Genomic DNA, 15,000 nt, shown 5'->3' with positions numbered 1-15,000 from the left:
ATATATATATATATATATATATATATATATATGTATATATATGTATATATATGTATATATATATATATATATATATATATATATATATATATATATATATATATATATATATATATATATATATATATATATATATATATATATATATATTCAAACTGATTCATGAAAGTTACATCTACTGTTCTTCATAGTCAAAGATTTTTTTATAGTTATATTTGGGCATTTTCTTTGTTCTTTTTTTTATGAACTCTGAGTACCTCCTACACACTTATTTCCTTTAAGCGACATATAATTTTTCATGATAAAGGGAGGGGAAAAGGAAAAAAAGAATGATTTAAGAAAGGAAATTGGGAAAAAGGTGTGTAACTTCTTCTGAAATTAAACATTGCACATCACTTAGTAAAGATTAGAAATCATTTATTGTTTAGCATTAGACACAACTGATGATTGACACAGTTTCAGTATGAATGTCTGGCTTAAAGAACCTAATCATTTTGAATTAATCTTTTTATAGATGTCTATTTTTCCAAGTAACCACTTTACAGTACGGAAAATGATATACAAGTTCTCTTGTCATATTTATTAAATCATTTATTATGTACTTGGGGTCAAGGAATACATGGTTATGTACAAGGCATGATGAATCACTAACTGTTATATTAATATTACTCATTTATTTACAAGCTAAACAATGGATGAATAATTCATAAAAAAGTTACAATGAGGCACAAAATACAACAAGTAATTGTGTAAAACAATGAGGATGAACACAGCACTGAAACCTTGTGATGTACTACTACAGGACGACCCTCTGGTCTCGCCCTACAGCAACAGGGAGAAGCAAAGTGTACACGGTACCATTTCTGTAAGACTAAGCACGAACGTAATGTAGCCCCCATACATGCTTTGACAGTTTGATTACCTCCTTTACCTAAATACATCTTTTTTTTTTTTTTTATTCACACCACCTTATCTTCGTTGCTCTGGGTACTGCACATTCCTAGCGGGCAGGCTGAAACGTGCATTGTGTGCTATCTTGTGATTGTTTGCTTTCCAAAAGTTGAAAAAAAGGCAGAATTCTCTCTGTGCGGAGATAAACTAACGAGATGAAAAGAGCGAGGGGAGAGCATGATGGAAATATTACACGAGTCATGTCTGAAATTATACTGGTGAAGTCTCCCTGCTACCAAATCTGCCCTACAAGAAAATAAATATATCAAAGGGACAAACAGTATTCTGGACAGTTGCACTATTAAGTACAATCTTGCAGACTATGTTGACACTAAATTTCCTATACTCTCTAAAACATAAAAAAACACCCTTTGCCCCTAATGATTTTGTGGAAAAAATTAATATAAGGCTGAGACTTACAAGGGAGTTTTTGCACTACTGGAATCCCCCCACCTCAATAAAACAGAATTCACTGCAACATATCACACTAAGGGCTGAACCAGGGCCCCAGACTCACAACAGTAAAGCCATATAATACCCTTCTATCTTAATCTAAGCTTCACAGTCCTTATAAAATTATTTAGCAATGCTGCTATGTCCCATAAAAATACAGCTTTTCAATAACATGGAATCTGTTCTACTGTCACAAAGAGGTCCTGGTTCAGTACCAATATATATTTGCTGTCAAACTCTCATGCTTACAAGTTAATCACTGACCACAATCAACAACTGCTATAATATCTTTTCATTTACACAATGATTTATTTCAACTCCAAGTAAAGGATGAATGAAGAAAATACTGTAGTATTCCATTATTCACAGATATCAAGTCAGAGCAAACCACTGTATTTATGGGTTCCTTGTTCCTACTGGGTTATTCAATTCCTCATACCTGGTAAATATCTGCCTGACACCTCACTGAGGCTTAATTTCATGGTCATATTAATATAACATATGTATAACCTTCAATCAACAAACGTTTGTTTAACAGACACAAATATCTTTTTAATCTCTTACTACTGAACAATATATATCCCATACATCCAATGATAAAAGCAATAGCAGAGCTGATAACAGTACCTTGGAAAGCAATAAATGGTACATTTCTTGCGAACACTTCTATGAGTGCTGATTTCATGAAAAGATCATTAAAATTCTATCCTGTAGCTCCTTCCTACTTTTAGCTAGCCACATCTCATCATTACACCCTGCAGCAGTCACACTTCTAGCAGATATAGTGAGAAAGAACTGGTGCTAGGCAAGGGGGGTTGGCTACCTAAAGTGTGCCTGCATATCACATCTTGTATAGTTATATTATTATTATTATTATTATTATTATTATTATTAATATTATTATTATTATTACTGTGCCTCTACAAGTGGATGCTGCTTTGCCTAGCAACTTTTGAGTTAACCATGCTTAATGGCCTATGAGGAAGAGATCACTAGCGCAAAACTGTTTAGCAAGGCTGATCAAGACCTACTTGTCTTACCTGATATGCTTAAAAAAAAGAGAGAGAGAGAAAAAAAAAAAGAGAAAAGGAAATGATGGATAGAAAATATCAAAATAAAAAATAAAAATACACATTACATTTCATTTTCAAAAAGATTTTTTCAATTTGAAAGAAATTTTGTCTATCTGGCCTCACTTGTTGCACTTAAATATTGCATCATCCCAAAAGCATTGGAAGTGACTTGAATATAGTACAGTCATACTATGGCTGGATGCATCTTTATGTGTTAAACGTTATGCAGTGATAATGAAGGCATATACACTCTTTTCTCTCTTTTTTTTATTGTATATATATATTATATATTATATATATATATATATATATATATATATATATATATATATATATATATATATATATATATATATATGCATGTATGTATGTATGTATGTATGTATGAATGTATGTATGTACGTAGGTATGGATGTGTGTATATGCATGTATATGCATGAATGTGCATGAATGTGCATGAATGTGCATGTATATGTATGTATGTATGTGTGTATGTATGCAGGTATGCAGGTATGTATGTATTTATGTATGTATGTATGTATATGTGTGTGTGCATGTGCGTGTTTGTGTGTACATTATATATATATATATTATATATAATATATATATATATATATATATATATATATATATATATATATATATATATATATATACACTTCATATTTATGTGTATATATAGCTCACATGAACATATCCAAAGCCAATACTATTTACACATTCAATCCTCATCATATTCATCCTGTAATAGGAATGACCTCTGCCTGGGGAGGATCATCTGCATCCCCCATACTGTAGCGACCCTCGTCTTCCTCACTGTCTGCAGGAGATGCCTTAGCAGCATCCTGGTCCACCTTTCCACTGCTGCTGCTGCAGTGTTGACTAAGTCGGTCATCACTGCTCCACTTTCCCTCCACACTATCCTCACTCTCTGTCTTGCGGACAACGCTAATGTTGACATCAGCTGGTGGAGTCACTTCAACCTCCTTGATATTCAGTTCGGCTGGGGAATTTTCCGAGGAGTCCTGGGAAACCTCAGTGGAGGGATCCATGCCATCCTCAGTGGAGGGTTTTGTGGGGGATGTTGACAAGTCTGAAGTTGTGAGCGTAACTTCCATCTGTGACACAGTGGCTGACTGGAGTCCATTAGGCTCTGTATCTTCTGTAATGCAAAAGTAGAACTTGTTATATAGCTATGAAGTGAATACACAAGAGATAAAAACAAGAGAAAAAAAATATACATATGCTATTCTTAAGATGAGCATAATTTTCCATAATCCAGTAACAGGATTTTTTTTTTTTTTTTTTTGTAAAGTCAGAGAAGGACAGGTGTTCACTGGTGCACACTACCCTGTTTTTTAATGTGCATGAGATCTCCTCTCAGTGATCAGAGGCATTGGCAAAAAACTGTCATAAGACACTTTTAAACCTCCCTTGCAACAGTAACACTGTCAGTGCTAGTGTCCTGTTGCCAAAGGCTTGCCTCTACACTGATTCTCAAGAACTGCACCCAAGTTGACAAATCTCCTTTTACATGACTGATTTTCATTCTACTATTGTTACATTATGGAGAAGTAAATAAAGGTTATTACTTATAAACATATTAAAATTACAACTCAAACAATGGTGAATTATTGAAATAAATAGGAAACCTGCATGCACTTAGCAACTTCCACCTTACTTCTCTGAGTGTTTTGAAAACATCGCTCTTTATAAATTGATAATAATTATGATTGAAATGATATATGACTACATTTTCATGGAATACTTAAAATAGCTATGTATCATTTAACATGGATTATGTAGTAACCTTTAGAGCATAAATCACATTCGGTAAAAAGACTTGAATCTGTCTAGATGCTGCCCCCTTTTCAAATGTGTCATATAATACTTTTGATGGCCCTTAGATGCTCAAAAGTAAAGCATTAACAATTTCTAAAATGTCTAATCGTTTTAAAAATGTTTCTTTATATGCCATTACCTACCTCTAAAAAACGGGGGGCCGAGTCAAATCAAAGTATTACATGTCAGTACCTTGATGGCCTCTGGGTTTAACTCACTAAGTGATGAAATGTCACATGCCGGGCATGCCTATAGCACTTATGAAAAAACAAACTCATCATGGGTATGGCTATAGGTATCATGACTCACTAAAGCAAGTTGATTGGGAAGTTCTGCTATATGTAGTGAACTCCCTGGCCAAAAAGGCTAGACTGTTGCCTGAACTCATCAGAATGAGTGACACAGAAATTTCTGGCACTGTCATTATAGGGTTAAGGGGACCATCTTAATTTTTCTCTTAATTTTTGAGCAACACATTTGAAACTAAAACCCTTTTATTCTGGCAATTTTTTAAAAATAGATTCTTTAGTCACCGTCTTAAAAAAAAAAAAGTTTAGACCAAAGGGGAAGACCCAAAATCAGCTGACCATTTTGTTATGTTTTCATAATAAAGTAAGCAAGTAATCAAATATATTTAGAGGATCTCTACTTTCATTTTATGCCAGCATGGAATTTCTCAAAACTCTGCACTGACACACACACAAAAAAAGCTGATGGTTTATCAACCCCTATTTTGTACAGGGTTACCTTTATTAACTCATTAAAATATCTAATAATGTAGAGCCCTAGGTATTCTTGGAGAGAGACAGAAAGAAAAATATTAATAAACAGATATTTCACCCTGTTTTTTTTTTTTTTTTATACATAAATTACTATATGAACAAGTTTACCAACACAGCATATCTATATTCAGCTGGAAAATATCCTGATCAAGAGTTGTAAAACTGGCCAAGATTGTGAGTGCACAGCATCTATTCAGTACTGATGGTTGCTTCTCTTTGCTGTCTTTTATAATAATATTTACATTACTCTTTGTAATATCTATTAACTCCTTCCCGATGGGTCGTGTGTACAGGTGCCATAACATATTGTTTGGTCTACGGGGTACAGCTGTATGCGCAGTGGTGTGCCAAAGTGCATGGAGTAGACACCTGTGCCCACTGTCTGGGCACTGCCAGAAATCACCACAGTTTATGATGCTCAGAGATTTCTGATACCCATTGGTGCTGGGTTAATTTCATTCACTATTATATTTATCAAATTCTCATAAAAAACTATTCTTAATAACATTGGCCTCCTATAGTTTCCTGACTGCTTAAGAGTTCTAATTCTTCTTTCTTAAGAACTTTGACAACCTTCCAGATTAACAGTATCAGAAATATCCATAGAATACCCTTGCAAATTCTAAACATTTCTGAAGGGTTTTTATGCGTAATGCACCTGAATGTTAAAGTATGTTGTACCGCAGTATGTTCACTGTAGCACAAACCAACCAACTCCTAAGAGATTCCTCAACCTATCCATCTCACTGAAAACACCTTCATGTACTTACTGCAAGGTTTGAGTACAAGCTCCTTGAGAATATCAGAGAGGGAAATCACACCAACAACTCTGCCTTCTTCATCGACCACCACAAGACGGTGGACTTCCGCTCTCACTATGCGTTCCATGACTGTCTCTAGCGTCTCATCCAGTGTGCATCGGTGAACTTGTTCAAACCACTCATTACGGTACTCATTGGCTTTGCGCAGTGTCACGTCCAAGTTGTTGTATGTTCCTTCAGCAGCAAGATTCTAGAAAGGATGAAACAAATATGAAAAAAGAGAAAAAGAAGAAATAAAAAGAAAGAAAGACAGAAAGAAAAAACATCTGACAATCTGTCAGGAATTCAAATCATGCCTAAACAAGAGTTGTAAAGGCTGATGTACATAAACTCCAAACTAAATCATAATCTTAATTTACATACTTTCATAAAATACCTTATTTTCACATGATTAATGCCTTTAAACTATCAAGCAAAATTAATGCATTAAAACATATAAAGAATAATAAGCCAAACTTACAATCACATCAAATTTAGCATAAATATCCACAAGTTTTCCTTGTGCATCGACAATGGGCAGAGCAGACACTCTGTGTTTGACGAACTGGTTCAGGGCTTCAATGATCAGTGTGTCCTGGCTGGCTGTCTGTATGTTAGTGTAGGTGCCAATATTCATATCCCGCAGTGGTTTCTGCAGGATGGACGGCTTGGGCAGCTCGTTTATCTGGAAAATAAAGAGGTATAATCATAAATAGACAATGCTATGCGTGGCTCTTCAACAGGATTGTAATCTGATATATCACAATATGAGCAAAAGACATGGTAGGAGAAAAAAGGAGAGAGGAGATGAGAGAAGTAGGGATATGAGGAAAGAAAAAGAACAAAAAAGGAGAGAGGAGATGAGAGAAGTAGGGATATGAGGAAAGAAAAAGAACAAAGACAATGAAATGAATTACAATGCCCCTATCTTCTATAACTACAATAAAATATAAGTAAAAAAAGTTCCCAATATTACTTACATAGAGGTAGAGGAACTTGAGAATGCGCTTGTGTGTTACAATATAAAGAACGTTGCCAGTGACAGGATCTATAACAGGTAGGCGGTGAATCTTATGATGAATGAGTGAGCGAATTGCAACATATAGCGACTCATCTGGCCGGATGCTGATCAGAGGGCGAGACTCATCCTTCAATACAGCTGAAAGAGATACATATATCTTGCATTACACTTTTCAAAATACTTTATGAGTTTTCAATAACTTTCTATATAATAAAAATAACTGATCAACATGAATATATATAAACTAAACAAGCTACAACTAATGAATTCCTATCATCTACCTAGATCATTCCTCTGAGATGCATGCATACTATGAAAAATCTGTTGCCATATCCTGTAATTTGTTATTGTAATTCAAGTGTGTGTGTTTGTGTGTGTGTGTGTGTGTGTGTGTGTGTGTGTGTGTGTGTGTGTGTGTGTGTGTGTGTGTGTGTGTGTGTGTGTGTGTGTGTGTGTGTGTGTGTGTGTGTGTGTGTGTGTGTGTGTGTGTGTGTGCGCGCCCCTGCCTGTCTGCCTGTATGTATATGCTTTTGTGCATAGATACAAGTTATACATATCTCTGTGTTTGTGTATGTATCTGTGTATGTGTGTGTATATGTATGTATGTGTGTGGGGGCGGGTATGTGCATGTGTGTATTTGTCTGTATGTATTTGAGCAAATGAGAGTGCCTGTCAATAAATGAGGTTGTGTCTGTGTTTGAGTGCCTGTGTGTTCAACTTTACACAAGAAAATGAGGGGAAAAACTCACTGCGCCATGTCTCTAGCCTGTGATCCTCCAGTTCTTCCATCTTACGATTTGGCGACTGGTAAAAGTTCTGCAGGATGCGGATAAAGTCGGTGATGGTCAGCATGCCCACAAACTGCTGCCGAGTGGAGTCCCAGAGCGGAGCAGCTCGTACGCCATTATACACTAAAGCAAAGAATGCCTGGAATGAGGGAATAACAGGTTAAGACTTTTGGGATTAAAAAAATAATAATTATGCATGTGTGTGGTGTCTCTCAGAGTAAGAAGAGAGAGAGAGAGAGAGAGAGAGAGAGAGAGAGAGAGAGAGAGAGAGAGAGAGAGAGAGAGAGAGAGAGAGAGAGAGAGAGAGAGAGAGAGAGAGATGTCTGGAAATGATATAAAAATAGTAAGCAGATGGTATGGTGTGCATTTTTGGCCAAGAAAAAGAAAGAAAGAAAGAAAGAAAAAAAAAAAAAAAAAAAATCTGGCTGAGGTACTTACTAATACAACGGCTGCAATCAAGAAAGCTAGCCATTCTCACAAAATGTATTAGGAAAGAGCAAAAATTAAGTTCCAGACAAAGTTTTTTATGCTGTTTATCACAAGATTTCTATTGTATGACTCAGAACTCCCCACAGAAATGCCCTAAATTGTAGCTGCCCCAGAATTCTGTAAATGCTGTGCATCACAGTTGTCAGATTAATAATTAACAGATAATTCCCCTCTTGACCCCCACACTAAAAAGTTTACGGATGCACAAATATTATATTCTTATTGAAATTGAACATTCCAACTTAAGAGTAGCTGCAACAATATTTCTGTAAGACTCACATTATGAAAGCAAGAAACCTTGAGACTAATAGAAGATACGCTTTTACTGCAAATCTCAAAATAGCTACTGGATAAGTGCTATAAGGCTATAATGCCTAGAAAAATTGATATATGAGTCCCTTATAATGCATTAAAAGGCAACTGTATGGCTAGAATTCCATACTTGCATGACAAAAGAAGCTATAACCTTACCTTCTTAACCTGTAACTTTGTGTCAAACACCACAAGCTTGGCACTGAGAGGAATGAGGTCGTATGTGTGGTGGAACTTGAAGAACTTTACGAAGATCTGTGATTCATCTTGTTCTGTAAAGCAAGAAAAAAATTTTTTAGGAGGGAAATCAAGGGCCACTGCATGAGTTGCAAAATTAAATGTAATTAAAAGACAAAACAGATTTAAAAAGAGAAAGTTGGAAATAAAAAACCTATTTAGTTCTTCCAGCTAGTCCCTAGACAATAAATAAGAAAAATAGAATCTATGGCTGTCATATCTGAAAATACCCCTCCATACAAACAGACAATTACACAATTCAGTCTTCTCAAACGAAAAATTTTGTTTGAACAATAATCCATCCTTCAAATTGGTCTTCCTTTTGATATTTGCACTTATGGACACTACTGCCTCTTTGTATACCAAAAATCACATTCAACAAGCTATAAATATCTAACAAAGTAATAAATGTGCACACATGCACACTGTATTAACCCAGTAACAGAACGTATCTTGCCAACCAACACCTTGGCACACAATGTGGCCTTTACATCTAAGAATAGTGGAAATAAAATTACTTAATCCCTTGCTAGCGGATCCTAACTGTCACTGAATCGCAACAAGAAAGACACAGATCTTATAAAATTGTTCTAAGAATGGAAGACACCCTTGAGAGCTTCTGAGAAGACTATGAGGCAGCTATTAAAAAAAAAAAAAAAAAAAGGTAATGTTACGTAAAGTGCGAAGAATTATTAACTGGCTGACCTATGGCAAACAGAAACTTCTGTTCTGGTGCTTGTCACAAGTCAGGTCACGTGGTACAATGACAAATCATGAATAGTAATATTTAATAAAGATATTCTACTACCTTTGTCTTATAATATGCTTTACAATTGTCTGATTAACCAGTTGTTTAGATGAGAAAATATATATTTATTTCTTATTCTGTTTAAGAATTACCATACTAGTATATTTATAATTCAGTAATCATCAGTCATCAATATATGGATTTTCTGATAAGCATCCATTACAAGAGCCTGTGCATAACATTTATTTTTCAAGAAAGTGTTTTTTTAACCTCATGAATATAACATTAAACAATAGAGGACACTGGAGAAAATCTGGCAATTCATTTGTAATTTAATACTACAATATTCCTAGTCAATTTTTCACACTGGAAACTGTTTATTAACTGATTGCACACAAAAAACAGCAGTCTATCTAAAATTATTATCTTGTTAATCATCTATATTATTAGAAGATAACTTGGACTTTATCTTTATAGGCTGCAGAGCACTATTTCATCACCTCACACTTCATTTTGGCAGAAGTCCCTCTCTGCTTGAAGAATGACCTTGTCTGCCCTTCAGCTAAGTAACCCGTGATACATTCTTCTAACAAAGTCTAGCACTCTAACAGTCTTCACAGTATTCTTTAATTAACTGCAAAGGATATTCTAATACCAGCTGCACTGATCTTCAAGTTATTTTTCATGTACTCTGGTCATGAAACAGACGTGAGAAATAACATCATCTGTATTAAAGCAATCTTATACATCTTTATATATACATTTGTACTGCATAGCTGCCTTACACAATAAAATAGAGAAAAAGTAACACCCAAATGATATTTTGCATTAAATCAAAGATGTTTTTCACATAAAGATGTCAATAAACTGCAAAAGAAACTGTCTGTTGTATATTAACACAACTATGAAACTCCATATCAGGGCTCAAAACTACTAACTGTATTTTCCAAACTGTTCTGGATGCCAGTTCAAATGGTCCTGAATGAAAAATAGAAAACGTTTATACCCAGACAAGCTTTTCCATTGTTTTCAAAAGGAGCCAAGTAACTATGATCTGTCTACAGTTGCATAAAATATATATAATAAGCTGTTTACACATTCCATTTAGTTTTATTATGCCTGTGAGATGAGTTGTAGCAAAAGACTTAGCTTGAAGAGTTGAAGTCTCACAAATAATTTCAAACTGTCAATAACTATACACTGGATAAACATGTATGGGAGTAAGGAAAGAAAGGAAAGGAAAAGGAAAGGAAAGGAGAAGAAGAAGCCAGCAAGCAACCTAGCTAATGAGGACAAATCATATGAACAAAGAAAAAAAAGAAAAAGAGGAAACACATCACCCTAGGAATACCCTCTACCTCAAATTAATCAAAATTTCCAAATGAAACCAAAATTTACCTTCTTTTATTGAGTTGAGGAATTCATCAGTATCAGCCCGGTGAACAGGCTCAAAGACCTTGATAAGTGACAAGGGATATTCTGACTCGTCATCATCAAAGAATGGAGTCAGGTAGTTACTATAGGTATACAAACACATAGCCATTGCGCTTAAAAAGCTCTCCGCGTATATATGGGGAATTAATGTTATTTTTTGGCACTTAACAAGGAATGTTCACATGAAAATCTTACTGTATGACCTAAGTGTTGGTTGAAAATCTCTTTCTGGTCATGACAGCTGACACTAAAGATTTCTTTGGTTTACTGGTAACAGCACACTTTTTCTTAATGTTACAAAATAATGTTTCAGCATGAAACTATCTTTTTTGCATCCTTAAAGGTCTATCCATTATCTAAATAAAACATCTTCAATTTCAGAATTAAGTCATTTCCATTTCAAATGTACTTTACACTACAATAATGAATACAACCACAAATAAACTTTGTTCATCAGGAAACTAAACTTTTTACAACTGTTGTGTGTTCACTCCTGCCTCATATGTGATTCTTTCTGATATGTCCCTCCCTTAGACCGGCAAAAAACACATGAGCAAAAGGCAGAGACGGAACACAAGCAATGCGATCGAGAGTGACTGTGAGCGTGAAGGGGGACCTTCCACAACCACCAGTGGCAGCCACACACACACTGGCTCTCTGCCCGTCTTCTTACACCTTCACCCGCTCACCCTTGGCACCTGCCACTGTCTCCCTTTGCTTTTTATTTCCTCTTTTTTAGTGTATATTTTTCCCATGGGACACAAAAAACAAAGTGCTGTCACTTAAAGATGGATGAAGAAATTTCATATCCAAAAAAGAAAAGGTAATTTTAAATTCTTAAGCTATTACTTCAAACAACACAACATGGATAACATCCATACATCAAAATATCCAAATACAAAATGAGAAAACATAATCTACTCAAACAAAATAACAGAAAAAAAGAAAAAAAGTTTAGACTAATCACAAACTCCATAAAACGTTTAATTAGTTGATGTAATGAAGCCAAAGCCTTAGCCACACCCAAGAGATCTAAGGCAGTTTGGATAAAAATAGACCCCAGAGCAGCAACAGGCTGGCCCAGGGAAGGTGCCAACTCTGCTTCAATCTTGTATACCTTCACTGCATCCAATTATATTTTTTCCCCTCTTCCCCTATTCCCCTTTCTTTTCCCTTATTCCTCCTCCCCCTTTCCCTCAAAAAATTAAGAGTTTATGGAACGATTTGGAAGAATGGTATCCCAGTGTTCGTCTGAAAGGGCATAGTTATTTTAGATACTATCACACCTGTCAAATGAAGAAATTTTTCTTTGAAAACAACAACAGCAACAACAAAAAAAATATAGAAAAACTAAATAGTAAGACAAAAAGAAAGAGCAAGAAGGAAAAAGGAACAAGAAAAAGAAAAAAAATAGTAGACCACATTTTCTATTTACAGGCAGAACTGAGACAAAGTCAAATAGGACTTTTATCACTAAAAGAAAAAAAAAAGAGTTTAAAAATCAAATGAATGCAAAGTGTATAAAAAGAAGAAAAGTAAAAAGAAAATAAAGAGCAAGAGAAGCGGCTAAAACTTTTGGCACCAAATCTGGTATCACATCAAATACCTGTAACTTATAACCTCTTTCTCTGCAATGTGATATTCAACATATGGATGGCTAGAGATACTTAGCATTATTTTATTCTACTTAAATTTTAATCACATTCAAAATGAGGATTATTTACAGATAATTCTTCATAAAAAGAGCTCTTTAAGAACTACAGTATAACAGTTATAATAAAGAAGACCTGACTCCTCTATACACTTTCTATCCAAATGCCCGCACAGCCTTTTTATCCTCCACAATATTTAAGAGATGAAAAATACTTCCAGTAATACGTGTACACGTCTCATCTTCCTTTTCTCACATTTTGCAAGCATATGTACATGCATATACAAAATATTATAGAGAAACGAAGAGACTAAGGGAAGAGAAAAATATACAGACACAGGCACAGACACTGGTGCAGACACATACATACACCCTCACACAATTATCCCAGTAACAGGTTGTCACTCTGCCAACCAAGAGTTTGGCACCCTTTAGATCAGAGGAAATGCTAGTGATGGTATAAAAAAATAATAATAAATTACACATGGGTATGTGTTTCGTGAACCTATAATTAAAGACAAGACAAGGCAAGACAAGAAAAGAAAGAAAAGAAATCCAAATTGTTTCCTACTTTAAAATTAATCCCTTTATTCTAACTTCCTAATCTCTACTTTTCTTTTGATTCTACAATAAGCAAAATTCCAAAAACAAACAAAAAATGGATAAAAACTATGCCTTTACTTCCTGATTGAGAATACCAAAAAAAACTATTGAGTATTACATAATCATACATTCTTATCCAGTTAGTAAGAGAGAATCCCAAGATATTCCACTTGGAAAAGCATCAAATATGTTCAAGAAAGTGCCAAAGGAAATGAGCAAAGCAACAACAAAACATTAATTAACAATCTTGACAAACAATAGGAATATCAAGAATATCTAATAAAGGAGCTATCACTACGATCAGAATCTTGACCCGATTTTTCCTGGGAAGGAGCCAAGATCATGCGAGTAAAGGGAGTACTAATATCATTCATGAATGCGTCCCATATCCCTCTTTGATAGTGTAATATATACAGGTTGCATCTACATAGAGCACAGGATGACTTTCACACAAAAGCTATTTCGAAGCTGAATGTCATCCTTAGGTACAGTTTCAAGAACAGAAAGGTCCTAAACATAAACATCAAACTTTTTATAGTCTTTATTCAAACATCTAAATGCCAATCAAATAGTGACATAAGGAATCTTCTGATATCTAAATCATAACCCACTAATGCTGAATGGCACTGATTCTTGCCATGATGAAAAGAGTTAAAATGCTGAATGACAAGTTTAAGTGCCATTGCTCTATGTTGTGTGCACTATACAGTTGTTCACTTGTTTGACCCTGACTGCATCCACATGTTACAACCCTCAAAAGTAGACTTAAGGTCTCTTTTTAGCCTCATTGTCCAGGAAAGTTATGTAGCCAACATTGCAGTGTGGGAAAAATATATTTCCAGTGATTCTTATTTCTCACTTGAATGGCTGATGTGCATGGTTCAGTATGATGTGGGAAAAGCCCATAGTCATTAGAAGAAGTTTATTGAATGTACTCAGGGGAAGTGAGGAGGAGAAACAAAAAAGAAGGGAGAGAGGAGGAGGATACAAAAGAGTGGGGAAGAGATAGAGGCTGACATACAGACAAATAAGTAATCAATTAGTACACAACTAAGACAGATATGTGGATAAAAAGAGAGAATGGGAGACTGACAGGATAAGAAGTGAGAAGGTCATAAAATGATAGGGGGCGGGGTGAAGGAGAAGGGAGAGAAAGTGAGGGGGCTGGAAAGACTGAAGGTGAGCAGAAGAGAAGGAGAGGACAGAATATATGAATGAAACGAGGTAAGGTGAAGTGCCAAAGTAAAGATAAAATTCAAAAGAATGAAACAGAATAATTATATACACACCTAAGTCACTCCTACTGATGTTCTCCAAGAACGGGTCTGCTGCAGGTAACTGAAAAAGAAAAAAAAAATTATATAGAAACAAGCTTAAATATTTTGCAAGTTTGAAAACAAAATGAATCAAATTTGCAGTTTTTTTAAAATGTGTACAAATACGAGAAACTTCTCTTTTTTACACAAGGTTTTCAAAATAAGATAATTTTTACCAAACTAAACCCATACTATATTTCAGGCAATATTGTGTTAGGATTTTTTCTTTTAGCTATTACCATAAACTAACACAATACCATACAAACTCCTTCAGGGCCTGAATAGATGGTACTATGTAACCCTTAGAAGCAATCATGTAGAAAGACAAGACTGACCATATGTGTTCCAAGGTCATGATTTACTTTTACATTTGCACTCAATGTGGTCAATGTGCCACTACTATTCTCAGTCACTAAGGATGGAGGCAAGATATGTGAAATGGTGTTTCAATACCCATCCACCCTTTCAAATACGTTACTTCCTGTCTAGACACCTATATT

At 35.0% G+C, this 15,000-nt stretch overlaps 1 protein-coding gene across 10 annotated transcripts in view; it reads right to left on the bottom strand.

Moving 5' to 3' along the window:
• Positions 1-3,116: 3,116 nt before the first annotated feature.
• The window catches only part of LOC119578716 (5'-AMP-activated protein kinase subunit gamma-2-like), a 214,802-nt gene continuing 202,918 nt past the window's right edge, over positions 3,117-15,000 (bottom strand). For 4 of the 10 annotated variants that reach the window (XM_037926313.1, XM_037926310.1, XM_037926312.1 and 1 more), the window contains 7 exons: positions 14,474-14,522; positions 8,671-8,783; positions 7,672-7,849; positions 6,882-7,060; positions 6,383-6,586; positions 5,872-6,112; positions 3,118-3,639 (listed from right to left, as the gene is read on the bottom strand). In XM_037926313.1, coding sequence (XP_037782241.1) covers positions 3,215-3,639; positions 5,872-6,112; positions 6,383-6,586; positions 6,882-7,060; positions 7,672-7,849; positions 8,671-8,783; positions 14,474-14,522 — 1,389 coding nt within the window. In that variant the 3' untranslated portion in view covers positions 3,118-3,214. Of the gene's footprint in view, positions 3,640-5,871; positions 6,113-6,382; positions 6,587-6,881; positions 7,061-7,671; positions 7,850-8,670; positions 8,784-14,473; positions 14,523-15,000 lie in introns of all 10 variants that reach the window. The other 6 variants (XM_037926311.1, XM_037926309.1, XM_037926318.1 and 3 more) reach the window with 3 other exon arrangements.

This window comes from Penaeus monodon, chromosome 11, assembly GCF_015228065.2.
Source record: "Penaeus monodon isolate SGIC_2016 chromosome 11, NSTDA_Pmon_1, whole genome shotgun sequence".
Classification (NCBI taxonomy): Eukaryota; Metazoa; Arthropoda; class Malacostraca; order Decapoda; family Penaeidae; genus Penaeus; species Penaeus monodon.
The sequence above is the reverse complement of the archived record's forward strand: the minus strand, read 5'-3'. Positions and strand labels throughout refer to the sequence as shown.